Below are 15,463 nucleotides of genomic sequence, written 5' to 3'. Positions count from 1 at the left end.
TGTCTGTGACATTGAAAAGTAAGGGTGGACTGGGTGACATCCGAAAATGAAGGTGGGTGGTTATGAAGGTGAGCGTGGGCTGGTGGTGATGTCTGAGGCTGAGAGTGAGCTGGGTGACGTCGGAGGGTGAGGGTGGGCTGGCTGTGACACTAGAAGGTCAGAGTGGACTGGCTGTGACATCAGAGGGTGAGGGTGGACTGGGTGACATCTGAGAATGAGGGTGGGCAGGTATGAGGGTGAGGGTGGGCTGGTTGTGATGTCTGAAGCTGAGGGTGGGCTGGCTGTGACACTGGAGGGTGAGGGTGGGCTGGCTGTGACGTCAGAGTGTGAGGGTGGACTGGGTGACATCTGAGAATGAAGGTGGCCGGGTATGAGGTTGAGGGTGGGCTGGCTGTGATGTCTGAGGCTGAGGGTGGGCTGGGTCACATCTGAGAGTGAGGGTAGGCTGGCTGTGTCGCCTGTCATGGCCACCAGAGCAGGTTTGCCCCGTGTTGCAGGTTGGATGGGCATTGCCTCTCTCCCTCTTCTCTCATTGGCAGCCCCCAGTATCACCTGCTCTGTGAGATGACAGTCCGGTAGATCTCCCAGACCAGCAACTCTTGAGGTCCATCTGTTCAGAGATACAGGATTTCTAATCCCTACCAGACCCACCTTGGTCCAGTCTCCATGCCCAGGCATAGCTCACCCATAAGCCTCTCCACGTATAAAGCAACTTCTAGTACATTCTTTTAATATTGTATACCAGGGGTCAGCAAACATTTTGTGTAAAGACCAGATAGTAAATATTTTAGGTTTTGCAGGCATTTGGTCTCTGGAACAACAGCTTTGCTGATGTAACACAAAAGCAGTCATAGATGATACCTAAATGATTGGACATGGCTGTGTCGTTTTGACATGTGAAAATTATATGAATTTCAAATATCAGATGGACACTGATATTTGAAATTCATATAATTTTCACATGTCTAAAAATATTATCCTTCCTTAGATTTTTCCTCCAGCCATTTAAAAATGTAAATTCATGCATAGCTTATGGATGTTCACAAGCAGCATAGGCCTGATTAGGCCTGAAGGCCATAGTTTGCTGACCCCTGCTGGAGGCTCACAGCTGCCACATGAGCTGGGTTGGGAAGAGAGTGTTATATCTTCCCATAGATCCACACCCCAGGGAGGTGAAGCCATAGCCCCAGAATCAGTCAGTGCCACGGCCAGGACCAGAACTCCAGATTGTCCATGTTGAATTGGATGTGTTTTCCATTAGGCCACGTTGCCCCTTGGGTGTAAGGGGCCCAGTGGCAAGAGAAAGGAGAGAAGTCCTCTTGTATGAGTGGGGTGGGACGGAGAAGAAAGCATGAGTGATCCTGAGTGGGTTTTGGGGCTGCTGAGGGCCTGCCAGTGCCTAGAATATAGTGAGTTCCCAGTAACAAATATTTGTTGAATTAAATCAGCTTCCCAGCCAATAACCTTGCTTGAATTAAATCAACTTCCCAGCCCATAGTCTTGTTGGGCTCCCCTCTGTGCAGGACAGGGGGTGACAGGGTTCTCCCATCTCCCACCCCACCCTACTCTACCAGCCCGAGGGAACACTGAGCCACAGCTCACAGACAGCCCATTGTCATGTTTTTTTGTGAGATCATTGTGACACCACATGAAGGCTGTAGGACAGCCCCGTGGCTGGGAGCCAGGGTCCTGACCGGGGGTCTGACCTCTGCCAGAAACTTGTCAGGTCACCCTGGACAAGTCATGCCATCTTTATGGGCTTTTGTTTCCTCTTCTGATAAATGGGCTTCATGTTGCCAGCCTAACTTCTTAAGATGTTCTGAAAATCCAAGGCATTTAAGCTTGGAAAGGAAAAGATGCCGCAGAACGGTGAGGCTGGGGACAAACTGAACATCCCCGGCTTCTTCTTGCAGCTCTGTCAGGGTTAGTAATTCTCTGCCACTGATTTGGCATTTCTGGGCTAGCCCAACAATTTAAACATGATTATAGCTTTATAATCTATTGTAATGCCTGTCAGTACTTGTCCCCCTTCATTATTCTTTAAAAATATTAGCTATTCTTGCCTTTTTCAAATCAAGACATTAAGTGATTTGAAAAAAAACATCCTCTTGGAGTTTTGATTGTTATGCCATTAAGTGTATGTGTAGAGAATTGCATATTTAGAATAAGTGCTACCCCCCGGTACACTGTTCCATTTATCCAGCTGTTTATGTACCTCAGTAATGCTTTACAATTTCCTACACATAACTGCTACACATTCTTGTTAAGTTTATGCTCAGGTATATTATATTTTATTGCTCTTGTGAATAGAGTCTTCTCATTACTCTTCTTTTCCCCCCTCCCCTTGTCTTCTTCCTTCCTCCCTTCACTCTCCCCTTCCCTCATCTCCTCCTCTTCTCTCCCCATCCCTTTCTGTTGGCATGGCTAGTTGACAGTCCTTGCTTCCTTTGCTATTGAAGTAGCAGTCCGTCAGGCTCTGTGATGAGCTGGCCTTAACAATCTTCAAGCCAAGAGAAACTATGCAAAGCCTACTGTGGGAGCTAGACAAAAAATTATAGAAGTTCAGAAGAAACCGAATCAGAATAGTGAATCTCCCCTTTCTTGGAGAGACATCACCTTTTCTGTCAATACCTAGGGCCTTCCCCAGGCTCTCCATGACCTTTATGAGCTCAGAAATAAGGCTTTTGCAGCCAAAAGGATTTGAGAACACTCACATCTCCCTTACTGTTGACATGTCCAGTCAACATCCTGCATGCAGACTAGACCTCTTGGATGCCTCTCTGCCACTCATGCCCTGTCCCCAGTCCATTGGCTTTAACCTGTTGGGCCTTCCATCAGAAGAGCATGAGTCCGACCTCATCCCCTTTATCTTCACCATCCCCCCCCCCCCGCCCCCTCGAAGCTTCCTGACCTGCACCCTGCTTGCCCAAGGCCCTTCTATTGACTACAGCAGCCCAGTGACCAGGATCACACCACTTCTCTGCTCCAAATTCTACAGAAGCTCCTGGTCACTCAGAGTCAAAGCCAAAGCATGTTTGGTGGCCTGCTTGGCCTGCAGGTCTGCTCTATGCCCCTCATCTCTCTATTCTGGTTCCCCCTTGCTCACTCCTTGCTGTTCCTTGAACCCAACAGACATGGCCCCACCTCAAGGCCTTTGCATTTGCTGTCCACACTCCCTAGGAGTCCTTCCCCCAGTGGCTCCCTGTCATGCTTTCTTCAGGCAGGCCTCTGCTCAAATGTCACCTTCTCAGTGAGGCCTAGCATACCCCCTTCCCCTCATTTCTCTTTCTCTGTTTATTTCTCTTTATATCAGCTTATCATCTGACCTACTGTGAGCTGGTGTATTTAGGCACTGCTCATCTCCCCACAATAGAATGTAAGTTCCATGTCGTTAATGACCTCATTTGTTTCATTTACTGCTGTGTCCACCCCAGTACCTAGAAGAGTGTCTGGCCCACTACAGGCATACCATAAATACTTATTAAATACACTAATGAATAAAAATGATGGTTAATTTGTTGATTTATTCATTAATTTGACAAACACATGCCATGCTAAGTGCTGGGGGTTAAATAGCTCCTCAGATATGACTCTGTTTTTGAATAAAGGAACTGTGATGGTCTAGGAAGCTGATGATTTAGGTTTAAGTACTTTCTCTTCCACTCTTATGTGGCCTATGGAAGTCCTCTGAGCCTCAGGCCTTCCATCCGTACAACGGGCATAATAAACCTCACCCATGAAATCATCATGAGGACTAGATGAGAAAATGTGTTTAGGGGCCCAGCATCCTGCCTGATCCCAGTGCGACACAGCAGTGCTTCTTTCCCCTTGGCAATGAGAGTCCAATTAGTTAACATGGAAAAGTGGCTTGACAGCTGGGAAAGGCTGCAGGAATGTGGGATTATTCTTAAGGAGCTAGCACTGTTACCAAGTGAAGGAGATAAAACACAGGTGACTATAAGGCACAGTGACAGTGGTGGTTGTCTCAGGGGTGACCTCAGGGAGAGGAGGGAGTCGTGGTTGGGGGCATCTTCAGGACGAGATGGCATCTGAGATGGGCCTTCATGAGCAGCAGCCTTGGATGTTTGGTGCTTGGGAAAAAGAACATTAGAAATGGTTGAAAAAAAAAATGTGATGCAGGTGGCACAGAATTAGGCAATTGAGGGGCACACACAGAAAGGAATTAGTAATTCTGTTTGTCTGGTACATAAGGGACGTGAAGGGGTGGGAAACAGGAAAAAATGGAAAGGGAGGCTGGAGAGGAGCAGATGAGGGCATTCAAAGCCATGCTGAGGAGCTTGAAAACACACCCAGGCTTTTGGTTGGCCAAATTTCACAAAGAAGAAGCCAGAAGCAGGAGAATGCCAACTGGGATCAGGCACTGGTGGGAGATGCTGGCCTGAGCAGAAGGGATTGGGAGAAGATATAAAGCCATGGAGGCCTTGGCTCCCTGCAGAGTCACCCCAAGGGAGAGCTCCGTGTGGTCCAGGGGCTGTGCTGTCCAGGTGGGAGATGGCAGTCTGGGTCTCAGCAGAACCGCTCCTAGCCCACCTGACCTCAGAGGCTGTTTGGAGAGCAGAGGAGCCTAAGATGGTCAAAACACAGGGAGGAGGGGGTTAGGGGTACAAGTTTATTGATCTGCAGTTCAATTGCCAAAAAGAAAATGCTCTTATTTCTAAATGGAAGATATTTGAGGTCCTTTATAGGAGTCCCAGGCTGGCAAAAAGTGATCAAGATTATATGAGAAAGCCTGTTTAGTGCTGGTTTGCAACTGTGGGCTGTGAATGGTTTTTTGTTTGTTCGTTTGTTTTTGTTTTTATGCCTCAAGTGAGTTGTATTTTTTAAAAAAATTTGTGTTAGAAAACACATAACATACAATTTATTACGTTAACCATTTTTAAGCGTACAGTTCAATAGTGTTAAGTGTATTCACATTGTTGTGTGTCAGATCTCCAGATTTTTCTCATCTTGCATGACTGAAACTATACCCATTAAACAATTATTCCCCTTTTCCACCTCCCCTCAGCCCCTGGTAACCACCATTCCACTTTTTGTCTCTGTGACTTTGAGTACTCTAGGGGCCTCATAGAAATGGAATCCTACAGAATTTGTCTTTTTGTATCTGGCTTGTTTCACTCAGCTTGATGTCCTCAAGCTTCATCCATGTTGTAGCACGTGACAGGATTTCCTTCCTCTTTAAGGCTGAATTACATTTCATTGTATGTATGTACCGTAAACCTTTTTAGATGGATTTGAATGGCGTGTCCCGGGATCTGAGGTCTCCCTTGGGTCAACCTGGGCTCTGCCCACAGCCTCATGTCCCTTTGGTAAAGGACTACACTGGTCCAGGCTTTTTACAAAATTATGAAATCAGGAAATTTCATGTTTGAACTCCTCCTGCCTTCTCTAGCCTGAGAGGCCCTGCTCCTTGGCCACTCTGAAAAAAAAAATGACAGTTTACAAAGGCACTAGGTTGATATTTTTTATTAATAGTGGTGTCACATTTAGAATAAAAAGAGGCTAGTCTTTCCTTCCCTCCTTTGTGCTGCTCAGACAATTCCTGGAGTCTAAGGTTTGCCACCACCTTAGGCAAACGAATACTAGAATAAAGAAAGTGCATCTTCAAGGAAAGAGTGGTGGCTAATTGAGAAACTTAGGAGTTATCTCAGGAAATTTGAAAAAGGTGATGAGAAAGATTTACCCCCAGAGGACACAATGCCTTTCAATTCTATTGATATTATGAGTGCCTTGTATGCCAGGTGCTGTGGATATTACAATGAGTAAGCAGACTCTGCATTCATGGGGTCATAGTTTTCCCAGTAGGAGGAACAGACAAATACACTCCCTGAGCAAACTCTTCCATCCTTATCAGTTCAATTACCACTTATTTGAGACTAATGCTCAAGTTGTATCAGTCAGAATAGGCTAGGTTCTGCTAAGTAACAAACAGGCCTAAAATGTCAGTGGCCTAACACAACAAAAATTTATTTCTCACTTATATGTCTGATGTAGGGTATCAGGGAATTTTGCTCAGTATGTTCACTCAGGGACCCTGGTTGATGGAAGCTTTTCCTCAACATATGCTTCTGTAATCATCCTTATAGTGGAAAACTGATTTGGCAGATCACACACTGACTCTTAAAAATCCCTTACAGCCCAGGGATTCCATGTATATTAACAAATAACCTAAAAATTCAGCGTCCTTCAGCATCAAAAGCTATGAGCCTCTAATGTTTGGGTTTCAGGATACATGACAGAAATGGTGGGATATTTGGGAGTATGTTGTCTTGAATTAGGGCATCTTTGTTAAGTTGCTTAATCATTGGCTCTACTACTTTGTCACCCTGTCCGAATTTATTGGCTTGTTGATTAAATGAGATTGTGCTACTTTTCTTTTTCTTTTAATACTCTAGCTAGCTGCATTTTTAAGATCTATAATAAAGTCTAATGCACTCAGTTTCAAAGACAAAGAGGCAAATGCCAAAAAAAAAAAAAAAAAAAAAAAAAGGCTGGAAATACGTTTAGTGTCCTGAGTTTCATCCACATTTGATGTGATATTCTATGTTTTCTCTACCTCTATTCCCATCCCTGAAACAAAGATTTATGTTTTAATTGATGGCCTGGGGGGTCCTATAAGATCCTTAATAATTAAAGATAGATGCCATTCTTGAATGTTATTTTATGTGGCAAATATGTTGGGTGGGATTTCCAGAAGGGATTGAACAAAAAGTTGTTAAAGATTTTTCCCTTACATTTTATCAAACAAAAATTGTCCTCTGGAATCTCCCATTCCTCCAGGGATCCTAGAGGTCCCAGAATGTTGAGACAGAAAAGACCTTCCAGGTCATCTCACCCAGCCTTCTGGGTGGTACAGTTTAATCCCTAGGATCTCACAGCTTGTTAGGGGCAGAGGAGGGAAACAAATCCGGAATTCCTGAGTTCCAGATCCATGGTTTTCTCATTACACCACTCTGCCAGGATTTACTCACACTTGATGTTGTCCAGACTTTAGCTTATAAACAAAATGGGAAATTCTGTATGAAATTATTTATATTGTACGACACTCAAATTTGCAATCTCCTCATTCAATTTTTTACTTTCAAGTGGAGTTTATACTTTTAACAGTTTCGAGCTTTTGGTTCAATGCTCAGTTTCAACCTCCTGCTTACTGAAGCCCTTACTCTTCCCTTCCATCATCCTTGTTTAGGAATGTGGAGAGCTTATCTGGCTCAGAACACCTGCATTCCTCTCATCTCCTGTATTCACTAAAAATCCCCTGCCTGGTCCCCTCCCGGTATCCAGAAGCCTGGCTGAGCAAGATGTATTCCTGGAGGAGGAAGAGGTAGGAGTCAGTAGGCCTGGTGTCCTAAATCTTCATGTGTGCTTGTTGGCACTGTGGGGATAGAAGCTGAACGCCCAGCACTCAGGCCATACCTGACTCCTGCTTTGGTTCTGTTGGTACAAGGAGCAGGTTCTGAGAGGAGATGTGCTGCTCTCTACAGTAGCGAGCATGCTGAGGGGCTTTAAAGTCATGATGCAAGTATCTCAGGGACAATGGAGATTTTGCTCCAGGAAATCCAGACTCTCTGTGCATTTTCTCTTTGTATGCATGGGAGGGCTTGTATCTTTTCTTTCTGTCTTTGACTTTTTTTCTGTCCCTCCCTGGCTTTTTCTTTGTGTGTGTCTCTCGCTCTGTACTTGTCCTCCGCCAACTTCCTACACGCTCTGTCTCCTCCTCTGCTCTGACTCCACTTCTTTCTTTATTTCTATCTCTCTTCCTTAATTGGCCATAATTTATAACTATAACCTATTATTCATGAGTTATTTGATTGGATAAAATGTTAACTCTTCTATTCATACATTTAAAGGCTAAGAAGCAGAACAGTATGCATTTTTCTCTTAAACACTAATTTAATGGTAGTTTAGTTCATATTGCCCCAGGTTGAGCTCCTTTAAATCCATGCCATCAGTATAACATTGCCCCCCTCCCCACCTCATCTGAGCCCATTGACTGAGATTTCACTCTCTGGTTCTGCTCCTCTAACATTTTGATACTTGGAGGCAATGAAGACTCTAGGAAAATGTGGGGACTCAGGCAGGGATGGGATCTTTGGCCTAAGGTGCTCCCACCTCTCCAGGCTTTGAGCAGTCCCTGAGTGGCCCTTGTGCATCAGGGCAGGGGTGGGGAAGGGGCATAAAGAGGGTGGAATGGCCCCCAACTTAGAGATAGGCTGAATTCTCAGACCTTTTGTTTTATCCTGGGAGCTTAGCGGCCAGAGAGGAGCTTCCCAGACCACAGCGTCCAGAAGCCCCAGGCATGGGCCAAGGAGAATGAAAGAGAAGGGAAGTCACAAGAGCAACAACAGCAGTAGCAATGCTTACTGAGAGCCTATGTTGAGCCAGGCTTTTTTATAAGCACTTTATAAGGTTAACACATGTAATCCTCACAACACCCTATTAAACAGACAATATTATGCTTATTTTATGGTACACTGAGGCACAGAGTAGGGTTGCCAGTTAAATTTGAATTTCAGATAAGCAATGAATAATGTTTTTGTACAAGCATGACCCAAATATTAGATAGAACACACTTAAACCATTATGCATTGTTTATCTAAAATCCAAATTTAATAGGAATTTTGTAATTCTATTGGCTAAATCTGGCAGCTCTAGCACAGAGAGATAAGGACACTTACTTAAGGTTGCACAACTATTAGTGGTAGAGCCAGAATTTAAACTTGGACAGTCTGACCCAGGGGAGAGTCCTTAATTACCCCCCTGTGCCTCCCATCCCTGGCCCTACCTTCACTCTGTCCAGGCACCTCCCTTGTGCTGGGTGTTACCTCCACGCTGAGGGGTCTGACTCAGACCTCCCTTTCCTAGATGGACTCAGCAGTCTGCTATGCCAACTCCTCAGCCACACTCTGTGTACCTTCCAAAAGCATTTACATAACTGGCTCATTCCATTAAAATCCATTAGTTCAACATTTACGTATTGTGCACCTGGCTAGTAGATTCATTCTGGAAAGGGTTGGAACAGTCCCCATATGTCCCTCTCCTTCTAGATACTTCCATCTAATATGACCCTGATTGAGGCTCTGTGTGCTCCAGGCAGGTCACATAACCATTTTCAATGGGGTGTCTGGAGACAGTGTCCCCATGTTTGTTCTCTACCCCAGGCAAATGACTAATGAAACGATTCCCAGACTGGGTAGAATAGCAGGGCAATGCTGTCAGGGGCAGACAGGGGAGAGTTTGGGACCCCATAGAGGGCCTCTCATTCTCAGCCCATGACTGCTGCTAGACAAGACCTTTTTAAGAGGACATTCCAATCTTTCCCTGTCCACCCCCACAGGTACTACTTTCCATGCCAACGTTGGCTGGCAGTGGAGGAGGATGATGGTCAGCTGTCCAGGGAGCTGTTGCCAGTGGATGAGTCCTATGTGCTGCCACAGAGCGAGGAGGGTGGGGGAGGCGGTGACAACAACCCCCTCGACAACCTGGCCCTGGAGCAGAAAGGTTTTCTAAACTAGAGCTGATTTCTTTCTCCAGTACCCCCTCCCTCTGCCTCTCCCTAACCCTAAGTCTCCATCTTCCTTCCCTTCCCAGTGGGCTCTGGGCACTTCCTCCCTGACAAGGCAGTATAAAGCACACAGCTTAGGACCGAGTTATTGTCAGAAATGAAATTGAATGGATTGGAATCAAATTGAATGAATTGGAATGGAGTGGAATGGACTGAAATGGGATGATTGGAATGGAATAGATTGGAATGAAATTGAATGGAATGGGATGGATTGGAATGAAATGGAATGGGATGGAATGGAATGGAATGGTATGGAGTAGAGTGGAATGGAATGGAGTAGAGTGGAATGGAATGGAGTGGAGTGGGATGGAATGGAATGGAATGTGATGGGTTGGAATGGAATGGAATGCATTGAAATGGAATGGAATGCATTGAAGTGGAATGGAGTGGAGTGGAGTAGAATGGAGTGGAGTGGATTGGAATGGAATGGAATGGGTTGGAATGTAATGTATTGGGATGGAATGGAATGGAGTGGAGTGGAGTGGAGTAGAATGGAGTGGAGTGGAGGAGAATGGAATGAGTGTAGCCACTTCTGGTTCAGTCTTTTGCCCTCCCCTGTAGGCACTCAATGCATTTTTGTCAAGGGAAAGAATGAACAGTAACCTTCAAGAGTTCTATGATGCTCCCCTGAAACATGCATCCCTAAAACTCCTCCCAGCCAGGAGGAGTCAGAATGGGGCTCCTGGCTGCTGAACCTCTGACCCTTAAAGTCATTCCAAGACTCCCCTAACCATCCTATCAACTCTATTGATTGAAGGCTTCCTGTATAAGCTAGAGGCAGAGGACTCACCTCTCTACCCTCTGGAAGTTTCCAGAATAATGGTGACTGCAGAACAACACGTGCTGAAAAAAATGATTCCTAGAAATGGCCAAGAGAAATGTAGAAACATACTTATTACTAATCACTGGGCTCACAGATATAGGATTGAAGGGGCAAGAGAAAAATTGGAGTGATGGGGCTAGAGGGAGTGAATCAAGGAAGCCCTCCTAGAGGAGGTGGTTGTCCTCTTTCCTCCTTTCATGAGAGGAACAATCTACAATTCATTGCTCTATACTATTCTCTTGGCAGATAAATCTACCACATTCTCAGTGACGATAAAGACTGGGGTTAAGAAGAATGCAGGCACAGATGCTAATGTCTTCATCACACTCTTTGGCACACAAGATGACACTGGTAAGAAAGCAGTGGAGGGCCAAGGTTCACACACGTTCTTCCCCAGGAAGACCAGAAGACTCAGCAGAAATTTCCAAGGGAATCCCAATTATGCTTCTGTCTCTCAATAGGATGCAAGCAATTAGCCCCATCAAGAAAGGCAGTTCCTTTTTTTCTAAAAATTTTCTTCTTCTCTGAGCCAGCTTTCTTTTTCTGTTCCAGTGGTGGAGGTAGCCCTGACTCCACCCAATAACAATCTGGGACAAGGTGGCTTTGCGCAACTTCCAATGAAATTCAGCCATGGTACTCTCAGTATGAGGCACTCCAGGCATGTAGAGTTGTTTAGGAGTCTTTGCCCAGGTACTCAGAGAAGGTGGTATTTCGTGTTGGGTCCAGCCATCTGCTCACACCACTGTCCGGTCATTCTGTTGAGTTTAGAGAGGAGTCAGTCCCTCAAGTAGTCATCATGTATTTGCTCAAAATCCTGCAGGTCCAGAGCCTAGTGCCAAGCATTATTGAAGAATAAATGGACCTAACCCTTGACCATGGGGTGCTCATATCTACTACAACAATGTGCTGGTAGAGAGCATGGACTCTGAAGCTTGTCTGATTGGTTCAAACCTCCACTCCACCATTTATGAGCTGTGTGACATTGGGCAAGTTGCTTAACCCCTCTGTGCCTTAGTTTCCTCTATTTATAAAATGAGGATAAAATTAGTATGTGCCTTATAGAGTTGAAGGTCTAATGAAGTTGAACACGTACAACATTTGGGACAAAAGTGGCACTCAATAAACATTAATTAACATCAATTATTTAATAGGTTGTATAAAGCAGATAATATATAATGATATAATTAGGTCATAACCTACAAATGTATGTGATTGCAATCCTTCCTGAACCATGATCAAAGAAATTAATGGGCTTTGGCAACTGCTTTTATTAACTGAGACCTTTCCATGTGTTAGACACATTCTTGAGCATCCAACAGTCATTGACTCATTAAATCCTCACAACAGCCCTACGAAGAAGGGACTAAGACCTCTCCTTTTTGACATTTGGAAAACCAAGTCTCAGAAACATTACATAATTTTCCCAAGGCCACCCAGTGGTAAGTGGCAGAGCTAGGGATTGGACCAAGGTCTGTCTGTCTCTCTGTATACTTAAACCAGTCTGTAGTGAGTCTAGGAATAGCAGAAGACTTTCTACATGAGGTGGGCCCAGAACTGGGACTTATCAGGGTACAGGGACTTAAAGGCAATGCAGTGCATACTGAGGCAGGAGGACACGGTGATGACTCTGAGATCACCCTAGTTTCAGACTGACACTGCAGCCAGTCTCAGGACGATTATATATGTGAAATAGCTGAGGGTGGGGGAGGCATTCAAATTCATCCCTCCTCTGTCATCCAGAGAAGATGCTCCAGAAATTCCCACATGTCCCATCCCCAGGGAACATAGGGAGTGTGGCTTTGTCACTGGCTCCCTCTCCATGTAGAGAGTTGTGAGGGTATGGAAGTGGTGTAGCATTGACTTAGAGCTCCACAACTGTCTCCTGGATGATTTTGAGTAAGGTATCTCTTTTGACATAAACTGGAAATGAAAATGCACACCCTAAAGGGTTATTGTAAAACTCAATGAAAGAACACACACAAAAAAGTGCCCACTGTGAGTTGAATAGTGAGAGCACGTGGACAGAGGGAGGGGAACATCACACACTGAGGCCTGTCAGGGGGTGGGGGCTTAGGGGAGGGATAGCATTAGGAGAAACACCTAATGTAGATGACAGGTTGATGGGTGCAGCAAACCACCAGGGCACGTGTATTCCTATGTAACAAAACTTCACATTCTGCACGTGTACCCCAGAACTTAAAATATAACAAAAATTTAAAAAAATATATAAAAAGACAATGTGGTGTATATATACACCATGGAATACTACTCAGCCATAAAAAGGAATGAAATAATGTCTTATACAGCAACTTGGATGGAGCTGGAGCCCATTATTCTAAGTGAAGTAACTCAGGAATGGAGAAACCAAATACTGAATGTTCTCACTTATGAGAGAGAGCTAAGCTATGAGGGTGCAAAAGCATACAAAATGATATAATGGACTGTGGGGACTCATTGCAGGAAGGTTGGGAAAGGGGTGAGGGATAAAAGACAAGTTTGGGTACAGAGTACACTGCTCAGGTGGTGGTACACCAGAATCTCAGGATTCACTGCTAACTCACCCATGTAACCAAAAACCACCTGTACCCCAAAAGCTATTGAAATAATTTTTTTTTTTTTTTTTTTTAAGACAGAGTCTCACTCTGTCACCCAGGCTGGAGTGCAGTGGCCGGATCTCAGCTCACTGCAAGCTCCACCTCCCGGGTTCCCGCCATTCTCCTGCCTCAGCCTCCCAAGTAGCTGGGACTACAGGCGCCCGCCACCTCGCCCGGCTAGTTTTTTGTATTTTTAGTAGAGACAGGGTTTCACCGTGTTAGCCAGGATGGTCTTGATCTCCTGACCTCATGATCCGCCCGTCTCGGCCTCCCAAAGTGCTGGGATTACAGGGTTGAGCCACTGCGCCCGGCCGAAATAAAATTTTTTTAAAAATGCCCACTGTGCAAAGGTAGCCAGTGGATGATAATTGCACAGCCTAAATTTGGTGGAAGTTCAGAAATTTGGTCATTTTTAAAAGGGATTAAAGGTTTGGGTCTGACTAGGATTGAAAGGCCTCAGGTCCAGCCAGTCATGCTGGGGTCATCCAATCGACAGGAATGACCCTCCTGAAGTCCTCCAAGACAAACAGCAATAAGTTTGAGAGGGACAGCATTGAAATCTTCACGGTGGAGACGCTGGATCTGGGAGACCTGTGGAAAGTTCGGCTTGGCCATGACAACACAGGTGTGGCTTCCCTCCCCTCTGCTCCCTGTTAAGACTTTAAGGACCATGGACAGGTCCTTGTGGGCCTCTGGGAAAGACTCTGGAAATTCGAATGCCATCTGTCTTCTGTAATGACACAGCTTCCTCAATCCCTTTAGCCCAGCAGAGCCCAGAGAGTCCTCAACTGCACACAGAGTTTCTGGCCTAATTAGTCTAGCGGTGTACCTGGACACTGGTGATTTTAAAAGCCTTTCTCTATCCCCCAGTGTCGGTAATTTTAATGCACAGCCAGATATGAAAATCCCCAATCTAACTCAGTAGTTCTTTGAGTGTGCAACAGAATCATCTGGAGGGTTATTAACTCACAGATTTCTTGGCTCCACCCCCAGAGCCTTTGATTCAATTGCATCATTCCTATCATTGGGTAAGATTATAGAGCTTTTGTAAATAGGCTTTTTCTGGCATCCCTGAGGTCTGTTTGAAGCCCCTTTTTCAAGGAAGGACAGCATCCTTGCTTCCTCTCAGTGCCCTCCCACCTCAGCCTCCCCCTACTCTTCTGTCATCTCCTATTGATGCTCTTTTACTAATTTCACTGACAGTAGCCTGGATTGTGATCCAGCTTCAACATCTGGGTGCACATTTTAATAGCAATGCTGCAAGCAAAAGGGATGTCATGTTAATGGTATCGGCCAGCCACCAAATAAGGAAGGATGTCAGGAGTCCCTGAAGTTACCCACAGGAAATCATCTCTGCTCAGATCCTTGATGGGTTCTGTGTCTCCTCTCTTTCTAGGCAAGGCCCCAGGCTGGTTTGTAGACTGGGTAGAGGTGGATGCCCCATCTCTTGGAAAGTGCATGATGTTTCCCTGCGGCCGCTGGCTGGCCAAAAATGAAGACGACGGGTCCATCATCAGAGACCTCTTCCACACAGAGCTTCAGACGAGGCTGTACACGCCATGTAGGAACCACACACGGCAAGGCCTTCTCTGGGGCCCCATCACCAGCTACCCCAATTCAGCCCCAGTTCCTCCTTCAGCATTGACTGTGGGCCAGGCCCACTTTGAAGATTTTGGTCTCTCATCCCTGTCTTGAATTTCCTGAGCTCTGTGGGGACTGTGGGCAGAGTTCTGGACCCAGGAAATGAAAATATGAGATTTATTCTAAACTCCACTCCAAGTTAGTTGGTGACAACATGTAGAGAGTCTAACCTCTCTAGGGTTCAGATTCCTCATCTGCAGCATAGAGATAATAATGCAGGATGATAGCAATATGCAAAAGGAAGAAAGATAAACATCTAACCAAGGAATCATTATCAGCCCTGTCACCAGTCCTTACTCCAGTCATTAACATGCCAAATAAATCAACAGTATAAGATTTTCTCAGGTGGTATACATGACTGCCAGCCCCAAAATGGCTTGAAATGGCCCTCACTTATGGGTTGAAGGGAAACACAGCCTGGACCCTGCCAGACCCAGAATTCAAAAAGAAAGTGAATGTAATTCTAATTTATAGCTAAGGGGAAGAAGGGAAGGGAGTAATTTAGTGAAGTTTTGACACTTCCTTTCCAATGTCATCAGAAAGAATGTATTAAATGTTTATAGACATGTAGGTATGTAGTACTAGGTACTGGGAATCAAACTGAAATTAAACTCTAAAAGTCTGTCTAAATTTGGTAAAATGTGAATAAAATCCAGAGCATATAATTTTTTCTAACTAAATAATAAACTGTACCGCAGGATTTCCCCCAAACAACTCATACTTAATAGCATGTATCAGTGATGAACAACTTTTTGCCTAGAGCAATAAAATGAACAGATCATCAAAATATCTTCTGATCCAAAGTCTAAAATGAAGTGATAT

The 15,463-nt window shown here is 45.0% G+C and overlaps 1 protein-coding gene across 3 annotated transcripts in view; it reads left to right on the top strand.

Moving 5' to 3' along the window:
- LOXHD1 (lipoxygenase homology domains 1) overlaps window positions 1–15,463 on the top strand; it is a 192,248-nt gene that overhangs the window by 111,339 nt on the left and 65,446 nt on the right. For 2 of the 3 annotated variants that reach the window (XM_010386816.2, XM_010386815.2), the window contains 4 exons: window positions 9,356–9,519; window positions 10,653–10,757; window positions 13,497–13,625; window positions 14,397–14,561. In XM_010386816.2, the coding sequence (XP_010385118.1) occupies window positions 9,356–9,519; window positions 10,653–10,757; window positions 13,497–13,625; window positions 14,397–14,561 (563 nt within the window). Of the gene's footprint in view, window positions 1–244; window positions 327–9,355; window positions 9,520–10,652; window positions 10,758–13,496; window positions 13,626–14,396; window positions 14,562–15,463 lie in introns of those variants that run through there. The other variant, XM_010386817.2, reaches the window with a different exon arrangement.

This window comes from Rhinopithecus roxellana, chromosome 21, assembly GCF_007565055.1.
Source record: "Rhinopithecus roxellana isolate Shanxi Qingling chromosome 21, ASM756505v1, whole genome shotgun sequence".
In the NCBI taxonomy this organism is placed as follows: domain Eukaryota; kingdom Metazoa; phylum Chordata; class Mammalia; order Primates; family Cercopithecidae; genus Rhinopithecus; species Rhinopithecus roxellana.
This window is presented reverse-complemented; position numbering and strand designations above follow the sequence as displayed.